The sequence below is a fragment of the Drosophila sechellia genome, chromosome X (assembly GCF_004382195.2).
Source record: "Drosophila sechellia strain sech25 chromosome X, ASM438219v1, whole genome shotgun sequence".
Lineage (NCBI taxonomy): Eukaryota > Metazoa > Arthropoda > Insecta > Diptera > Drosophilidae > Drosophila > Drosophila sechellia.
In genome coordinates, this window is record NC_045954.1 from 8,172,918 (window position 1) to 8,191,530 (window position 18,613).

The 18,613-nt window shown below is 44.2% G+C and overlaps 4 protein-coding genes across 5 annotated transcripts; 2 read left to right on the forward strand and 2 right to left on the reverse strand.

The window, feature by feature from the left end:
• Window positions 1–913: 913 nt before the first annotated feature.
• LOC6619803 (trichohyalin) lies at window positions 914–9,603 on the forward strand (the record flags this gene model as incomplete). Its single annotated transcript, XM_032725099.1, has 6 exons — window positions 914–1,214; window positions 1,279–1,497; window positions 1,556–5,382; window positions 5,438–5,696; window positions 5,760–6,917; window positions 6,992–9,603. Coding segments are annotated over 5 exons (5,436 nt in total), but the record flags the coding sequence as incomplete, so codon positions are not given.
• Window positions 9,604–10,357: 754 nt separating this feature from the next.
• LOC6619804 lies at window positions 10,358–11,302 on the reverse strand. The gene is made up of 3 exons (XM_002043981.2): window positions 11,202–11,302; window positions 10,849–11,133; window positions 10,358–10,792 (listed from the first exon to the last, which is right to left on the reverse strand). The coding sequence occupies exons 1-3, from the start codon at window positions 11,250–11,252 to the stop codon at window positions 10,577–10,579; spliced, it is 552 nt and encodes a 183-aa protein (XP_002044017.1). The 5' UTR covers window positions 11,253–11,302; the 3' UTR covers window positions 10,358–10,576.
• Window positions 11,303–11,585: 283 nt separating this feature from the next.
• LOC6619805 (mitoguardin) lies at window positions 11,586–14,261 on the reverse strand. Its single transcript, XM_002043982.2, has 3 exons — window positions 13,718–14,261; window positions 12,463–13,656; window positions 11,586–12,401 (listed from the first exon to the last, which is right to left on the reverse strand). Exons 1-3 carry the CDS (start codon window positions 13,790–13,792, stop codon window positions 12,093–12,095), a joined length of 1,578 nt encoding a protein of 525 aa, XP_002044018.1. The 5' UTR covers window positions 13,793–14,261; the 3' UTR covers window positions 11,586–12,092.
• Window positions 14,262–14,533: 272 nt separating this feature from the next.
• LOC6619806 (bleomycin hydrolase) lies at window positions 14,534–18,572 on the forward strand. Of its 2 annotated transcripts, XM_032725155.1 has the most exons (5): window positions 14,534–14,756; window positions 16,550–17,175; window positions 17,230–17,705; window positions 17,771–17,891; window positions 17,950–18,572. In XM_032725155.1, the coding sequence occupies exons 1-5, from the start codon at window positions 14,753–14,755 to the stop codon at window positions 18,163–18,165; spliced, it is 1,443 nt and encodes a 480-aa protein (XP_032581046.1). In that variant the 5' UTR covers window positions 14,534–14,752; the 3' UTR covers window positions 18,166–18,572. The 2 variants fall into 2 exon arrangements, with proteins under 2 accessions (XP_032581046.1, XP_032581045.1); XM_032725154.1 differs by lacking the exon at window positions 14,534–14,756 and having other exon boundaries at window positions 16,361–17,175.
• The last annotated feature ends 41 nt before the right edge of the window (window positions 18,573–18,613 follow it).

The window sequence follows — 18,613 nt, forward strand, 5'->3', positions numbered from 1 at the left end:
TTGGGGAGGGAACCCTCGTTCTGGAAGGGAATCCCTCTTTTTTTTTGTACAGCGTGAGTCTTCGTGAGTCTCCGCGAATCATGCCACTCTATAAGGGCCGGCTCAGAGTTCCATCTCTATTTGCATGACAGAAACTACAAATATTCCACGAAACTCCCAAAGGGTTAGACCTAGACCCTTCACTTGTGCCGTTTGTCGGGGGTCGTGTCGATATAAAGTAGAAATTTGATTAAATAGTATCATCGTGTTTATTAGGTGCGCTATCAAACCAATTAATAAATGCATTTATATTTATTAAGGCAATTTGCATGTTCTTATTTTCCCAAATGTCAACTTTTCCGATTATTTATTTACTTTTGATATATTTTCCCCTACTTGCAGACTGCTAAACGGAACAACTAAAAACTACAAGCAAATTTAACCAGGAGAAAAGAACGGAAGACTAGACATAATCATAAACAGAGTAGATAGAATTAGAGAACCCGCAAACCCAACAACTAAAACACTAAAAAAAACATTAATTCTAATACAAAATCACACATAAAGAAGTATTTTTCGGCCTTAAGTGCAAACACACACACACCTACACACATCCACACACACACAAACGAAACAGTGGAATGAATGTAATACAACACCAAGGAAGAATCACCTTTAGCCTTATATACAATTAAATATAATTAAGAATCTAGCAAGAAAAAGCAGAGCAAGAATCCTATCAAGAAACCCAAAAAGATAACAAGAAATATTTTTTAACGATGAGCAGTGTGTAAGTAGGCATACAGAGAAAAAAAAACTATTACACGATATACAGTAGATATAAAGAGCCGCATATTCACACCGCCTCACACACACACACACACACAGTAAGCATAAATCCCCAATGAAATATAATAAAACTTCGTCTCCCTAAAACAACTGTAGCGTCCAAAGGGAGGATGCTTCCCCGAATGGAGCAGTTGGAGAATACCAAGTAGATAGGGACTTAAGGAACGAGGATTTGATTCCGGAACATCCGGTTGAAGCTGACGAAGATTCGGATAAGGAGAACCAATCGCCGAATCTTCCCCCCACTCCAAGACCCATCGGAAATTGTGAGCAAGGAACTGAAGTTGGTAAAGACGAAGCTGACCAGTTTTCGGACGAAGAAGTTGAGAAGAACGAAACCAACAGCAGCGACAACGAGTCGGAAAGGGATGCTCGCAATTATAGAGGTAAAATAAATTGCTAATTTATATAAATGTTGTTTACACAAATTCTTTTCATCATAATTCGCAGATCGTTTAAGTGCTTCTAATAGTGAGGACGAGCAGCTTCACCAAGAATATTCTACTTCACCAAGCGGAAGAACCATCGGAAATTGTGAGCAAGGATCTGAAGTTGGTGAAGATACTCTAAATCCCGACGAAGCTGACCAGTTTTCGGACGAAGAAGTTGAGAAGAACGAAGACAACAGCAGCGGCAACGAGTCGGAAAGGGATGCTCGCAATTATAGATGTAAAATAAATAAATAATTTATATAAATGTTGTTTACACAAATTCTTTTCATCATAAGCAGATCGTTTAAGTGCTTCTAATAGCGAGGAAGAACAGCTCCACCAAGAATATTCTACTTCACCAAGAGAAAGAACAACGGAATATGCAGAATCTGACTTGAATCACGGCAATCGCGAGTACCAGGACTCAAATCACGCGTATCAGGACTTGAATCGCGAGTACCAGCTCTTGATTCGCGAGTACCAGCTCTTGATTCGCGAGTACCAGTACTTGAATGGCGAGTGCCATGATTTGCATTACGAGTTCCAGGTTTCAAACCAAGAGTGCCAGGACTTAAATCCCGAGTCCTATGAATCAAATCAAGAGTGGCTGACTGACTTTAATCTAGAGTACGATTACTTTAGTCGCAAGTACCAGGCCTTGAATTGCGAGTACCAAGACATAGATCGCGAGTACCAGGCCTTGAATCACGGATACCAGGAGTTTAATCACGGCAATCAGGACTCAAGTGACGAGTACCAGGACTCAAATCACAGCAACCAAGACTCAAATAACGAGTACCAGGAGTTGAATCACGGCAACCAAGACTCAAATGACGAGTACCAGGATTCAAACCACGAGTATCAGGACTTAAATCGTGAGTACCAGGTCTTGAATCACGAGTACCAGCTTTTGATTCGCGAGTACTTGGAATTGAATCGCGAGTACCAGTACTTGGATGGCGAGTACCAGAAATTGCATCACGAGTACCAGGTTTCAAACCAAGAGTGTCAGGACTTGAATCCCGGGCACCAGGAGTTTAATCACGGCAATCGGGACTCAAGTGACGAGTACCAGGAGTTGAATCACGGCAACCAAGACTCAAATGACGAGTACCAGGATTCAAATGACGAGTACCAGGACTTGAATCAGGAGTACCACGGCTCAAATTACGAGAACCGAGTCTTGAATCACGAGTACCAGGACTCAAATCACGAGTACCAGGATTTCAATCAGGAGTACCACGACTCAAATCACAGCAACCAAGACTCAAATAACGAGTACCAGGAGTTGAATCACGGCAACCAAGACTCAAATGACGAGTACCAGGATTCAAATCACGAGTACCAGGACTTGAATCAGGAGTACCACGACTCAAATCATGTGAACCGAGTCTTGAATCACGAGAACCGAGTCTTGAATCACGAGTATCAGGTCTTGAATCGAGAGCACCAGTATCCAGAATCTGATGGGGGAGAGGCCGCTAGAGAAAGGCACTTTTATATCCTTTTACGAGCCTACGCTACTCAGGTATTTCTCTCTAATTTAAGAGAATCTGAATCTGAAAACTTCGATCGTCCCTTTAATGCAACCAATCGGCCAATCGATCGCCCAATTCCAATACCGGAGTCACCTTTACCGCCACCTTCGCCGGAGAGACAACACTCTGAAGGCGAGTCGCAAGCTTCAGATGAGGGATCTTCTTCGGACTCTGACTACTTAATCGATCCAGTTACTGGGTGGCTATCGCGCCGACGAGAAACTTCTTCCGAAAGCGAGGAAGAAAGCGACCACATCCAAAAGGAGTCGTCGTCAGGTGAAAGTGTAGACAAACAGGAAGATAGCGACGACGACGAACAGCAGTCGCCGGCTGAACACACTTTTTCTGATAGACGCGATCATTCGCTAGACAAGCAACATAATAAGCGAAAATCGTCACACCCTGGGAATTCTTATTCGAAGAGACCATTTTTGGACGGTGACGAAGAACAGACACGTTTGCATTTATCGTCTCTGGGAAGTCGCAGACCAGTTCCACATGATACATCAGAATATGAGAATAAAAAACCCATAAAGCGTAAATTGCCTTCTGATAGTACGGACTCTAAAAAATTTAAACCAAACTTGCAAAGTGAGGAAGACATATCTGAGGAAGAACGTGAAGATACGGAAGGCGAATACTCTGACAAAGAAAACTCAGATAGATCAAGAGATACAGATCCAGATTCAGATTCCGAATCAGAAGGAGGCCACGGAGCTTCAAAATCTGAGGAATCTGATCAGGATCCAGCTTCTGAAGGCGAAGCCGATCAAGATCCATCTCCTGAAGGCGGAGCCGATCAAGATCCATCTTCTGAAGGCGGAGCCGATCAAGATCCATCTTCTGAAGGCGGAGCCGATCAAGATTCATCTCCTGAAGGCGGAGCCGATCAAGATTCATCTCCTGAAGGCGGAGCCGATCAAGATCCAGCTCCTGAAGGCGGAGGCTATCGGGATCCAGCTCCTTATTACGACGATAAAACTTTTGATTCTGAGGAGGAGGATTTCAAACCATCTATATTCTCAAAGGAAAGGGAGATCTTGAAATGTTTAACAAATCCTTTAGGGGATGATACATCTAGTTTGAAACTTAGCATACAGCTCTATAAGGTATTTGTAGCTTATAAACTGGAAGACGTATACAGCAGTCTTGATGAGAAGAAGCAACCAGAACAGGACCAGCAACTGAAGCAGCCAGAGCAACAGCAGCAGCCACACTTGCAACAGAAACGGCAAATAAAATATCAAAAGTTGCAACTGGTAATCTTCTGGCAACAGGAGCAAATCATTCTACATGAGCATCTAAAACATTTTTCCGAGGAACCACAGTTGCAACAGGAGACTCTCTTCCCACAGGATCAACAGGAGAAACAGTTTCAACAGGAGCAACTCTTGCAACCGTTGCAACAGGAACAACAGTGGCAACAGGAGAAACAGTTGCAACAGGATAAAGTCTTTCTACAGGAGCAACAGTTGCAAGTGGTGCAAGAACTGGAGGAACAGCGAGAACGGAATCGCCACCTCTTTGAGCAACAGAAACAGTTTGTCCAAGAAAAAGTGCGCCAACAGAAGGAGCAGCACCGTTGTCAGCAAAATCAGGTCAACCTCGAACGTAAATTGCGCCAGAAAAGGGAGAAACAGCGATTGGAATTCGAACGAAGCTTGAAGTACCATTGGGAGGACTGTACTCGTCAGTTGCGTTTGCAGCGCGAGCATTATCTGATCAAGCTTAAGCAGCTGGAGAAGCTCAAGCAGCGCTCGTTGAAGGGGAATCTAAAGCACGAGCTGATGCAAAACGATATGGTCAGCATACCGGTGGCCAATATGAACGGCGGCCTTAAGGCGGCCAGCAGCGGTTCCGGAGTTGGTGTAGTGACATCCGGCGGCGTCGTATCCTCGGCGGTGCTGGCCAATGCCCCTCGTGTTTACCTGACGCCCTCCTCCACATTCATGACCAATCGCCAAATGGCGGGTGTGGCGACCACCGGAAGGATGAGCGGACAAGTGGTCGGTGGTTCATCCGGCACAGCCTCAGCCGCCGGTACCGTTCGCTATTTTTCGCAATTCAGCAAAGTGCAAACGGCCGGCGGACCCAGTTTGCAAAGGAAACTGGCCAACGGGGATACCATTGTGCTGGCAACCGGCAGCAAAAGTATGTTCCTTACTAGCAGCGATAATAAGGCTATTCTGCCGACCGTCGCCAGCAATGGCAATGGTCTGATCACAGCCAAAATGGAGCTATTGGAGGAGGAGGTCATGCAGTCGATAACTGTGATTGATGACGATGACGAGGAGAAAAAGGAAGTCGCTGAAGACGAGGAGAGCAGCAATAATGCCAAATCAATTGACGTTCAGCAGCCAATGGCTGATAATGAGCCCGAGCTGGACATTGTGATAAACAATGTGGTATGCTCGTTTAGCGTCGGCTGCCACCTGAAGCTGCGCGATATTGCGCTGCAGGGATCGAATGTGGAGTACCGTCGCGAGAACGGAATGGTGACAATGAAGCTCCGCCATCCATACACCACTGCCTCGATTTGGTCGTCGGGGAGGATTACCTGCACTGGTGCCACTTCCGAGTCAATGGTATGCACTAAATCATACAACTTTGTTAGTTTGATGATCTCACGTATTTCTTTAGGCGAAGGTCGCAGCACGCCGCTATGCCAGATGCCTTGGCAAGCTGGGATTTCCCACTCGTTTCCTCAACTTTCGCATTGTCAACGTGCTGGGCACCTGCAGCATGCCGTGGGCCATCAAGATCGTCAACTTCTCGGAGCGCCATCGCGAGAACGCCAGCTACGAGCCCGAGCTGCATCCTGGTGTGACTTACAAGATGCGCGACCCCGATCCAAAGGCCACCCTGAAGATCTTCTCCACCGGCAGCGTAACAGTCACCGGTGAGTACTGTTGTTATCCTCAAACTCTGGTCAGTGTACTAATGGTCTTGTTTATTTATTTAGCGGCTAGCGTAAACCACGTTGAATCGGCTATCCAGCACATATACCCGCTGGTCTTCGATTTCCGCAAGCAGCGTTCGGCGGAGGAGCTGCAGCATCTGCGTCAAAAGCAGCGCCTGCAAGGCGGCGGTGATCCCACTGAACCGGAGAATCAGGTCTTGGCCGACAACAAGACTGCTTCCCTTGATAACATCTTTGTCAACACAACAGCGGCGCACTCTAAACCATCATCGAATGACCAAACATTAGCATCCTCGGTAATATTGTCTAGCACAGTTGATAGTATGCCTCGTCTGAAACAAATTGTCAACTATCACCAGATGATGAAGACTACCCAGGAAGAGCGCCGCCATATATCGATTAATGGGGAGAAAGTCGATCCGGCCTCCACCTCATCGGCGGCAGCAGCTCCATCCACCTCCTCCTCATCATCCTCAACCGGGGATAATATCTGTGCCAATGCCCGTCGCCGGGCCACCGAATGCTGGGCAACCAAGCTGCAGAATAAGCGTCCGCGTTACAATGATCCCGGTACTACGGGCGCAATTAACGCCGCTTCGTCCACAGCATCAGCCGCCACATCTTCGGTAGCCTCCCAGGCGGCACATCTGGGTAATCCTCTCAAGACGGCCGCATTGGCCAATGCTCGTATGGTAGGCGCCAAGGTGACAACATCCACACGCAACAGCATAATCGTGCAGCAGCCGCAACGTATCCACATGCAGCAGCAGCATCAACAGGAGCAGCAACAACAGCAGTTTTCGCCCAGCGAGTTCGATGTGGACGACTTGATCGAGGAGGAGGAGAACAACGAATTGGATATGCCCTTCTAAGCTAGCGCTGCCCGTGCCAAAATATTTTAACTAAATCAAGGATGAAACACTACAACGCAACACACGCCACACTCACACAAATCCCCATGAGCTTCTTTCCGAATTTGTTGGTTATTCGTTCGAGTCATTTTTCATCACATTTATTTATGTGTGCTTGCCGCATTTAAACCAAACTCGAGGAAACCCGGACACCGAAGCAAAAAGCACCCACAAAAGCACTTGAATCCAAAGCGAATCACCAGTTCCAGAAATCACCAACGACAACAACAAACTAACAAAACACCGCAGCAACAACAAAATATCAAGAGCCAAATATTTAACATATAAGGTGAGTGAGTAGTCGTCATTGTTGAATTGTTGATTTGTTGAATAGTTTTCAAAACTGCGCACATTTTCTTTCAGATTTACGTTTAAACTACTTTGTAAGTCAAGCGAGCACACCAGAGATAGCGAATAGATGATTTCGATCCCGACGTATCCCAGAAACCTCAATAACATCTAGATGGTAAGCAGAGAACTTACCACAAGGTAAAGTTAAGTTTAGACTTAAGGAAAATACGAAATCTGTGGATTGCCTGGGGGAGTCGTCGCCACCAATCATCGCGATTGCAATCATTTGTGGAGAATGTAAGAACACCGCCAAAACAAATACTGTAAATCACACATATGCAGAACTAATCACCTGGACAGGAAGAGGACGATAGGAGCAAGGTGCCCGGGCGGATCGGATCTCGCAGCTTCCTATCTTAATATCTGTTTTTTTTGGAAAGCTGAACTCCAATTCAGTTCTGCCCAAGCAAGCAAACTACAATTCTCAAGTAAAAACCCGTGGAGAGGAGGAGGAGGATAGCTATCAATTATCTGAAGAACAACTGATTAATTTCTTGTATATTTATAGTAATATTTTTTTGTTTTCGCTCTAAGTCCTACATATTAAATACTATACATAAGTGCTGCGTGTGGAGCCAAACAAACGAAACGAAATGCGTTTGAATACGATTGTAATAATATTATTATGCATATATACAACACACACACACAAATACCAATATCTGGTCACTTCTAACCAATTATAAAAAAAACTGGAAAAGCAGCAAGTAATTATGTATGTTTTAATTTGTGCTAGCAGTTTTTGTGTTGCGCAGAAACTCGAATCGAATTAAGAAAAAACTCCTGTAAGATGATAACAAAAAAAAAAAAAAAACATTGTAATAGGATAGGCCAGAGGAGTCGATTTATGCGCGACTTATCAACAATAAGCTGAAACACATATATATATTGTAATGTTTTTTTTGTATTTCGCTTAAGCGTAGATTTACAAACTTGTTCCTGTGTTGTTAAAATCAGAAAGTAAATATTTTAGTTAACTTAACGAAGCATACGCATACACAAACACACTCACACACACATATTAAACAAAAGCATACGTATACTTATACATAATATTAAGGCATCCAAACAAACAACCAAACAAACGAACGAATCATAAGCAATAATAGAATGTTTTCGTTGTAAAAAGAGGTAAAAAATTAAAACAAAAACTAAAGAAAGAAATACTCACGTTAAACATAAAATAACAAACTCTAGATGTTTTGGCGTGCCTTCACCCATAAATAGGAAAACGAAATGAGATACGATAGCCAATTGTACAATCATTGAAGAAATAGTACTTCCAGACCACAACAGAATCCAAAATCTTTGTACATACGCAACCAAAATTGATGTTTTCCAATTAAACGTGAATTGCCCCATTCGTACAAGTTCAATTTTCATTTGTGCTTAAAACATGAAACCAACTTTCATATCGTTCAACTTATGCATAATCAAAATAGCTAAAACGAAAGTGAAAGGGAAATTACATATTATTAGTGAGAAATATCAACATTTCTTTCGCTCGATTTATTTATACATATTTTTGGTCTAAAGTTTTTATTTTTTTGATTAATTTTTTTTTTTTTTTTTGTTTTTTTGATGATTTAATTTGCATAAACAAAATCGAGAAATGAAAATGCCTTTAGGGAACAAATAACTAGCGCGGAAAGGAAAGAGATAGGTTTAAGTATAAAAAGTGAAGGATATTGAACAGATCGGAGCCGAAATGTATTTTTTGTGTATGCGAATATGTGAATAGGTCGACGAAGGCCGAATAACGTGTTACAATTGCAAAATTAACTAGCCACTAAGCTTTAGTCTTAAGTTAGCTGACAAACTGAATACTAAATTGTAAGCAACAATGCATATATAGCGATTAAGAATGAAAATGAAACAACAAAAAAAAAAAACAAATCAAATCTAATGGAACCTAACGAGAACATAATTGTAATTTAAGTGTAAATAAAATAGTTGTTAGCAAATCACAAAACAAACGAAAGCAAGAAACCAACAATAGTGTAATGTCTTCACGTCTAACTGCCTTCGAAAGATTCAAGAATAATTGAAATTTAAGCAAGCCCACATTTGAATGCGAAGTAGTATTCTCTTAAAACACGACTGCAAATTGCTTCACTTCAACCTTGTACTTTCAACACATTTTTTGTTAGAGCAACAACAGCAACCAATAACCAACAATTAACAATTAACAGACGAACGGACAAATTGACAAATGGACAAATGGACAAACGGACAAGCAAACGGACAGACAAACGGACAAATAGATCGAAAAGCCTAAATAAGTGTATTTGGTTTCAAGAACTTTGAAAAAGCAAAACTTAATATTAATATAGTATACAGATATATTTTTGATTATTATGTATTTAATGAGAAAAACAATGAAACGATAATGATAATGATGCAAGTATCGATGATAACTAAGTGAAAACAAATTGAGAAATCAAATAGCATAATTCTGTTTTTGTTTTGCCGTAAAGACTGCATTATACCAACAATTAATTATATACAAACATAATAAATAAATAACTGATAAATGGGGCGATTAAGCTTTGCACTAAGCAGAGAACAAAACGGATGGATAAACATTTAAAGGAAGCATACAACAAAACAAAAAAAAAAAAAAACAAAAAAACAAGAAGAAAACATGGAAAATAAAACCAAGAAACATTTATTTATATTTATTAGATCCTAAGTGAAGACTACGATTTGCTAGCGGAGATCAAGTCAGGCCAGAGCGGACCTTCAAGGTACCGCATCCAATACGAAAAGCAAGATGAAATTACCTTACCAAAACGTGCTAGCCCTCGAAAATCCGCCATTATCTCCATGGTGATCGATTATTCGGGATGGGGCGAGTCTACAAGAAAGTCTATAATAGGGCGAGAATCGGAGTAATTAGTACACTATATATCGTATGATAAATCAATTACCAACTAACTGGCTAACAAAACCCGTATATCCACTAAGATTTATAGTTTTCCCCCTAATCCCCGAAACTAATTCTAAGTACATAAGTTGCGCAAGCAAAACGCTAAGAAAAAGAAAACCTTAAAGTTAGTTATATACACAAAAGAGGATATATGGATGATGAGTGAATGGTGGTAGGTAAGAAGAAAGGATGAGCGATTACTTTGGTTTTGAGATTGTTTGCCGCAGCCTCGCATCTCGAGCAATATATATTTGATGTACCAGGGCTACGGCGAAACTGTGCGGTTTTTGAAAACCTCAGTTTTGGAATAAAAACCAGAACTGGCGATTTCAAGCATCGAGCCTCGTTTGTCTTTCAATATTTACCAAAAATCACACACACACACACAGAAAGAACTCATTTAATGTATTTAGTTTAACGTTTAGCCCCTAATTTCGAGGAACGTTAAAGAATGCCTTTCCTGAACTGCAGTCAACACTCAAATAAGCGACAAACAAACAAATTGAGAAAAGAAAAAAGAAACCAACCAACCAAATGAAAGCAAATTGTTTGAATAAAAATCAAATTACATAAAACCCAAGCGCATTTTTATTGATTCGATGAGGAGGAGCTGCATATATCGATGGGTTTTTCTTTTTCATAAAACCTTGATTATGGAGATACGATACTTAGTAATTCAACGTCGGCTGTAAACAATGCAGGAGCAGCTCCTGGATGGAATGGACCAGGTAGAACACCACTGAGATGGCGGTGGCGATGGCGATGTAGTACAAGTGGTAGACAACCAACTGGTTGCACCGCAGATCCGTGAATGGTTCACGCTGATGGAGAGCAACAGTGACCATCACCAGGAGCACCGATAGCAGGGATCCCTTCAGCATCATCTAGTACAGGGAGTTTTTTAGTATGTGAATGCTTTGATATCCATATTGTTATCTACCACATTGGAGGTGACCAGGCTGATCTCAAAGTTGCCCAGGTACTTGGCCCGGATGAGGAGCGTGGTGGCGAAGGAGTAGAGCAGAGTGAACACCACTGTCCAGCGCAAGTGCGATAGCTCCTGCCGGCTAAGATGCGCTGCATCCGGATTGCCCACGATCAGGGTTCCATGGCAGCGCACGTCCAAATCTTTCTCGGCCTCCAATTGCATGGTCACGTCAACGGAGGCGTCCAGTTCGATGTGAATAATCTGGTTGAGCATGTGCAGCGCCACGAAGCAGGAGATCTGTTTGGGTTTGAATGGCGGAGCAAACTGAGCTGGACAGGATTAGAAACTAGAAACTAGGAACTCACGAAGGCGACAAGGGAAAGTATACCGCAACCGAGTCCCAGGCTCTTCCACATTGTGCTCACCGAGTCGATGGCATAGACTGCCGTCTGCTGAAGATTACCTAGCAGTGGGCAGCCCACTTCTGGCTCTACACTGATACCCTATATAGCTAAATAATGGGCTACGGCATGTTCTTTACTCAGCATCTGACCACTATATTTCACATAATTTAGAGTTCATAATTTTACAAAAATTATTTCTATGGGGGATACTAGTTAAATTTTAAGATTTATCACTGGAAGGAAGGAACGATTGGTCGTTAGTCGAAAAAATTCCCTATCTGCATGTGCCTATTAAATCTGTTTAATTGGTTGGTATCGTTTTGAAAAATATTGAAACATTAAGGATACATGTCTATATCAATAATCTCAGATATATTTTTTAAGTTTTACAGTTCAGTAGGATTTAAACAAAACAGCCAACTCCTTTCAACGGTCTTAATGTCATAAAATAACTAGTTCATGTCTGACTCTCAAATTTAGTATCGTTTGTGCGTGGTTATTTGAGTGTGTGTACTATATGTATCACTGAATAACACAGTATAACAGGGTATGCAGCGCGTCTGTCACCTGGATCCACTCCACCCATGCAATTGGAGGCATTGCAGCTGGATTCTCGCTCGGAGCGGGCGGTAAACAGTTTTATTTTACAAATGTTTTGGCGACTTAAATGCAGCTTATTCATACAATGACGATGCGTGGATTTGGTGTACGTGTGGCTGGATGTATGTGGCTTTAAAATTAATCAACTTGTGGAGCATTTCTTAGGGAAACTACCGAACCAATTGGCTTTTGTAAAAAATATATAGAAGGGGAGTCCAAGACGTATGGATAGAAGGCTTAAGTGAACGCCAGTTACTGGCTAAACTTCACGCCAATGTTGTTGACGCGCGTCTGCATGTGCTGGAGCACATCCTGCGAGAATTCCTCGATGGTCGTAAAGCGGCTCTTTTGGAAGCTGAAGATGTCGCCCAGAAAGGCGAGCAGCTCCTCCCGAAAGTAGTGGCAGATGTCGCGCAAGTTCTCGTTGGGTCCAAAGAAGCCCCAGGCCATTAGCGGTGATATCTGCTCGGATATCACGTAAAAGTGGGACATGAACCCGTTGGGGAACTTAAGCATCCGCTTCTTTGCCTTCAGCACCGACCACACGGCTGTTGTTAATGCCTGGAATTAAAAGACCATAGGGCTTAACATTTGGTCTCGATCTAAAGCTGAGTTTATTTACCGTCTCTTTGAATCCGTTGGATAGCCAGCGATTTTGGACAACTGCTGTGACGCTGGCAGGCGGAGCATCTAGATCCTTGAACGAATCGAGGATAATGAAGTCCAGACAGATGTCGTAGAAGGTCATCGCCTTGACATTGCGCTGCTCCAGCTCCATTTGGATGCAGGGCCAGTTGTTGCTATCGTGCAGATAGTTCACCATGTCTTCGTAGCCCACAAGAAACTCCTTGGTATCCTTATCGCCGAGACACAGCAGATCAGTGAGAATCTGCCGGCCAGCATCGCAGATCCACTGGCCCACTGCGGGGTCCTTGAAGAGGAACTGAAAGGCCAGCCGAACGCAGTGCAGCTTGGCCAGGTATTCGGTATCGGTGCTGCAGTGCATCAACTCCGCCCGAATGGTGCGACACGGCACAGTGTACTCATCGTGGTGCTTCAGGGCACTCTGGAATAGCGGATACTCTTCGTACGAGGTCTCGATAAAGCCGTCGAACTCACGCAGATCCGCCACCTGGTCGAGAGCGGAAGCAAAGCTTTCCGCGGAATCAAAATTCGGATCGGAACCAGCGCGACTGAGAACGCTGCCCGATTTGTGCGACCGCCGATCGTCATCGGCCTCGCCCGCCTCCTCCTCGACCTCGTCAATGGAATGCTCCTCGCGGAACAGCACCGAGCGCTGGTCCAGGAAGAGCAGTTCGCTCTGCTCCTGCAGCGTGTAGGCCATCTCCAGCAGATTTTGGATCTCACGACAGAACTCCGAGTCCTCCGCCGTGGTCAACAGGGCGGGCAAGCCGCCGGGCGAGTAGTGTGCCGCCAGGGCATCCTCCCAAAAGTTGATCACTGTGTCCAGTGCCTCCATGCCCATCATGCCCAACTGTTGGGCCGTCAGTTGTGTGACTACCGAGCTGCCAGGCCCGGCATTTTGTACGCCCAATACACCAACGCCAATCGAGCCGGACGCCATGGACAGGCGATCCGAGTAGGCCAGTGTGGAGCCCACAGGACTCCCCGATCTTGCTGAGGCCTTAGATCCGGCTATCGAGATTAGGTCGTTTGGACTGCGCATGCTGTTGCGGTTGCGCCGACCCGTGTACTTCCTGGCTCGACGAGGAGGACGCGGTGGCTTGCGACGCCGCAGAAATCGGGAGAGCACGCTCATCAGGGCCACGCCGGCGGTCAGTGAGAAGAGCACAACCTGGTGGGGATTTGGAGGGTGATTAGTGAAAAGTCTGTATTTCTAAGTTAGCTAAGCTCACCTTTGTGGTGGTGGAAACGCGAAACGGCAGCAGACTGCCCCCGCTGCTCCAAGATGCCGGCATGACGCGCTGCATCCTGCGGCTACGATGACTACGCCTTGGATACTGTGAATCTTTCGGGATCGAGATTGGGAATGGTGTGAACAGCAAGGATTAGTTGGCTGCTGATGCTGCGGATTGTGCTCGTGCTTAGGTAGGTGCCTAGGTTAGGCCTCCGCGCCCACTCCTCGATGCCCGCTCATCGGCGGTTGCTATCTTGGTTTTTGTTTTCTGGCGCGGCGTTGACCCTGCGCTCCATGTGCGGCCGCCCTTTGGAATGCAGCTGCAGAACGGCTGGTTGCTTTTGGGGGCTGGTCCAAACGCTGGCCTCGTCGCCTGGCTGACACGGAACGGAGTCACCACGGATCAATTTTACGTCAGAATCTCAGTCTACTGCCTCTTATCAGTGGCAACTTTCACTTTTAGGCCTGAAAACAACAAAATTGCATCACAACGTTTTACGAAGAGAAGAGCACGGCGGCAAAAGATCCAGCTGTTTGGGGTGTTGCCATATGGGTTTTTGATTGGCCTAGGCTTAGGTCCAACGACGCTGCCAGATCAACAGATTGATATAACAGTTACAATTTTATTTATAAATTCATACGCTTAGATTTATGGAACATTTATGAAATTAGGTGCATTTAAACAGTGTAAAAGAGGCTTCATAAAGAAGTTGGTATGTTGACGGTATATCGTATGGCAAGCCAATGTGGTATTAAAAGTATATTTTTTCGAAAGCCGGATGGTATAAAAGAGGGTTCATTGTATGGTCATACTATTAGGAACAAAAAAAACACTCCACAGCAAACCAAAATAAAATCAAATTAAAAAGAATTATCCAAATTGCGCATAGTACGATTGCAGTAGACAGAAGTCAGAGTCAATAGTTCGGAAAACTGAAGGACATCCAAATTTGGGTCGAGCAAAATTCGAAGTGACCTTATAAAATCAAAACAAGTGTAAAGCCACAAAAGAAAGGAGAAAAAATAATTAAATATGTGTAAGTTAATAAACGAAAGGAAGAGTCTTGCATAAAATGCACGTACTTAGAGTGAAAATTAACAACTTTTAAGTGAAATTAATTTCCGGCGACAATCTTTATTTGTTGTTGCTGTGGTGTGCGGCTGTGTGTGTGAGTGTAGGGGAGAAAGAGGGAGAGGGAAGTTTTGCTGACGCCCCAGCAACAAAAACAAATTAAAACCAGACGAAAGTAAAATTTCACCCAAATTTTTGTTTGTTTTTTTTCCTCTCACGTTTTTTGTTTGTCAAACTGGACAAACAGGTTTTTGTTTTTCCTTCTTTTTGGTTTGTTTAGATTGTTTTTGTGCCGGCTTTCCGCGAAAGCTGTTAAAACGGCACTTTGCCTGCCCCCTGTCTTCGTAGCCTCCTCTTCCTTCTTCGTTTTCCTCCGTTTCATCGCTCCCCACCCGCTACATGCATATGTGTGTACTTATGTGTGTGCGAGTCCCGTTAAACTGGTTTTGCTTAATTGCATCGCCCTCTCTTTCGCACGTAACGGTTTAAATAGGCATTTCTTGACGGCTTTTAACCCGTATCCCGTCAGCTTTGCTTATCAGCATCACCCACACACACACGCATGCACAGACATTTTTTTCAAATACCTGGTAGTGTGCATATATGCTGATAAATAATAAACACAAAGCACAAACAGAGTAAATGGCGAAAGGAGCGAGTGAAAGAGATGCGGAATCCAAAGTGCATAATGGTTATGCCCATGTTAAAGGCCCCTGCTGCAACGCAGCTGTTCTTTTTGTTTCTCCTACTCATTGCATTTTTGCCTTTGTGAATTCGTGCCACGCCCACGTTTTCTTTGATGGGGGCGCAGCCCCGGAAGTTGGCCAAGTTGAAAATAATGCAAGTAATGCCCAATCTTTGCCAGATTTTCATCAGATTGCGTCACAAGCGTTCTATTTTGGATCTGTAGGACTGCTTTGCATCTTTAGGATGCTCTTTTGTATCTGCCAACTCTATATATATATATACCGTCTTATCGGGATTATCAGAGTTATAATAGCATAACGTTCTGGAAATTTTGGAGCCATTATCTTAGGATTTTGTTATCACATCCAATCTCCTTGTCGACAATCGTGCTACAGACCTCGTTAAATATTTGAATTGCTTTTGTTTTAACGCAAAAAACATCTGTGCGATGCAAAAAATATGCCATTCCCGTTCAATTTAATTGCCAATTTAAATGTTGAACAGTTTCAGCTGTGTTTGTCGTTCAAATTGCTGGGATAAATGTTTTTGAATAGCAAATTCCTAATATTTCATTTTCATTATTACAAAGGAAATGTGCAGATTTTCTAAAACAAAATTAGATTGGCTTTCTTTTTCTGTCAGTTATTTAACTTATTTTTGATAGCAACACCTATACCCATGTTTCATTATGAATCTACGGATCTACAGATCCTGACGAGAAGCGTAAGTCGGTTTCTGCTGTCAAAATTGCTTTTGTTATTTGTTTAATGTTTGATTCGCTCTGAAATTGGCCAAGATCGCCGTCGATTTTCTTCTTTTACCTGGACCGTCAACACAAAATTATCGCTTTCGGTTTCTTTTCTGGGTAACCCGATCCTCCAGTTTGGGCGGTGAGGCGGTCAGTGACGCAGATCAAGATCAATTCCCCGAAACTGAGTCAAAATCCAAATACGTATCGCAATCGAATCCTGAATCCGAAGCAGCAGCAGGAGCCGGCGATGTACTATTCAAACGAATACGTTCGAACTCACACAATATCCGGCGAACGTTGCCAATCCCATTTACTTGCAGCTGACAACAACAGCGGATCCGGAGGCGGTAACAATAATAGTGCCAATAGTGGTAAAAACTCGACGCACAGGATCAGTGAGACCAGTGCGATCACCAATCAATTGTTGGAAAAATGGCGGAAAAACTTCTACAGCGAACCGAAGAATCTGCTGGCGCAGAACGTCTGCTCACGCGTTGATCCGTTCGATGTGTGCCTGTCCAGGAAGGCGCTGGAGACCACCAATCATGTGTTCAACTACAAGGTGGAAACGGAGGGCAAGCCGGTGACCAATCAGAGGAGCTCCGGCCGCTGCTGGCTGTTTGCGGCACTCAACTGCATCCGCCTGCCATTCATGAAGAACTACAATCTGGACGAGTTCGAGTTCTCGCAGGCCTTCCTCTTCTACTGGGACAAGATCGAGCGTTGCAACTACTTCCTCAACAACGTTGTGAAGACGGCACAGCGCGGCGAGAAGGTGGATGGTCGTCTGGTGTCCTTCCTGCTACTCGATCCCACCTCCGATGGCGGCCAGTGGGACATGCTGGTCAATCTGATAACCAAACACGGCCTCATGCCAAAGAAATGCTTTCCCGAGAGCTTCAGCTGCGAGTCCAGCATACGAATGAACGCCATACTGAAGAGCAAGGTGAGCAAATCGGATTTTTTATGGGTATATAGAAAGTCTAACTATCAATTTTAGCTACGGGAGTATGCCCGCAATTTGCGCGTGCTGATGGAGAAGAATCCCACGGAGGAGGAGATCGCCTGCAAGATCCAGGAGCAGATGGCCGAGATCTACAAGGTGGTGGGCATTTGTTTGGGCATACCCTCGGAGACCTTCACCTGGGAGTACTATGACAAGAGCAAGAACTATCAGTCAGTCGGACCCGTCAGTTCGCTGGAGTTCTATGAGCGTTATGTTAAGCCGCATTTCAACGTGGAGGACAAGGTGTGCCTGGTCACCGATCCTCGGCCGACGAGTAGCTATGACCAGGCATACACTGTTGACTGCCTGGGCAACGTGGTCGGCGGTCGACCCGTTCTGTATAACAATCAGTCCGTGGAGCTGCTCCTGGCCGTTGTCACCAAGTCGCTGAAGGCCGGCGAAGCCGTTTGGTTTGGCTGCGAGGTCAGCAAGCGATTCGCCTCCAAGCAGGGCATCGAGGATGTGGATGTGTGAGTGTCGTAGACTCGTGCTATTTTCTAATCTAGCTTTATACAACTGATGATTATCCTTGTAGCCACGATTTTAAGCTGGTCTTCGACATCGACATACAAACGACATTCTCCAAGGCAGACCGCCTGATCTACGGCGAATCGGCCATGACCCATGCCATGGTTTTCACGGCCGTCTCCGTGGATGTGAGTAGCACTAATCCTAGCCTGCAATTCGTTTGCTAACCAACAATTTGAATTGCAGAAGAGCGGCGTGGCCCAGAAACTGCGTGTGGAGAACTCGTGGGGCGAGGATCGCGGCGAGAAGGGCTATCTGGTGATGAACGCCGATTGGTTTAGGGAGTTTGGATTCGAGGTGGTCGTGGACAAGAAGTACGTGCCCGAGGATGTATTGCGCGTGTTCGACATGGATCCGATCGTATTGCCTGCCTGGGATCCCATGGGTACGCTAGCACAGTAGGTCCAGGTCGCCATCTAGACACACCCAACACACTTACACACACACACACACCCAACACACACATACATATAAATACATATATTAAAATACAATATATATAAAGCTTTACGAGCAGCAATCTTCGAGCAGCATCCAAATGAGTTCGAGTTACCGGCTTTCAGTTTTTATGTACATTATTTTGTTCGTTTTCGAGATCCCCCCGATCCTCAAGGAGGATGATGTGCTCGTGCACAAGCAATATATCCGCGTCCAAGTCGTCCCACAAGTCCTTGTCAATTCTGTACAACAATAATATTGTGTTTAGCGCTTAGGTAAAAAGAAATGTCTCAGTTCTCCCTTCTACGGATTACGTTTGATTTTTGGCAGCGGGCAGTTGAAAATATATATATATATACAAATACGAACGAGAAATAAATGAATAATGTAAATGCATTTTTTACGTATATAC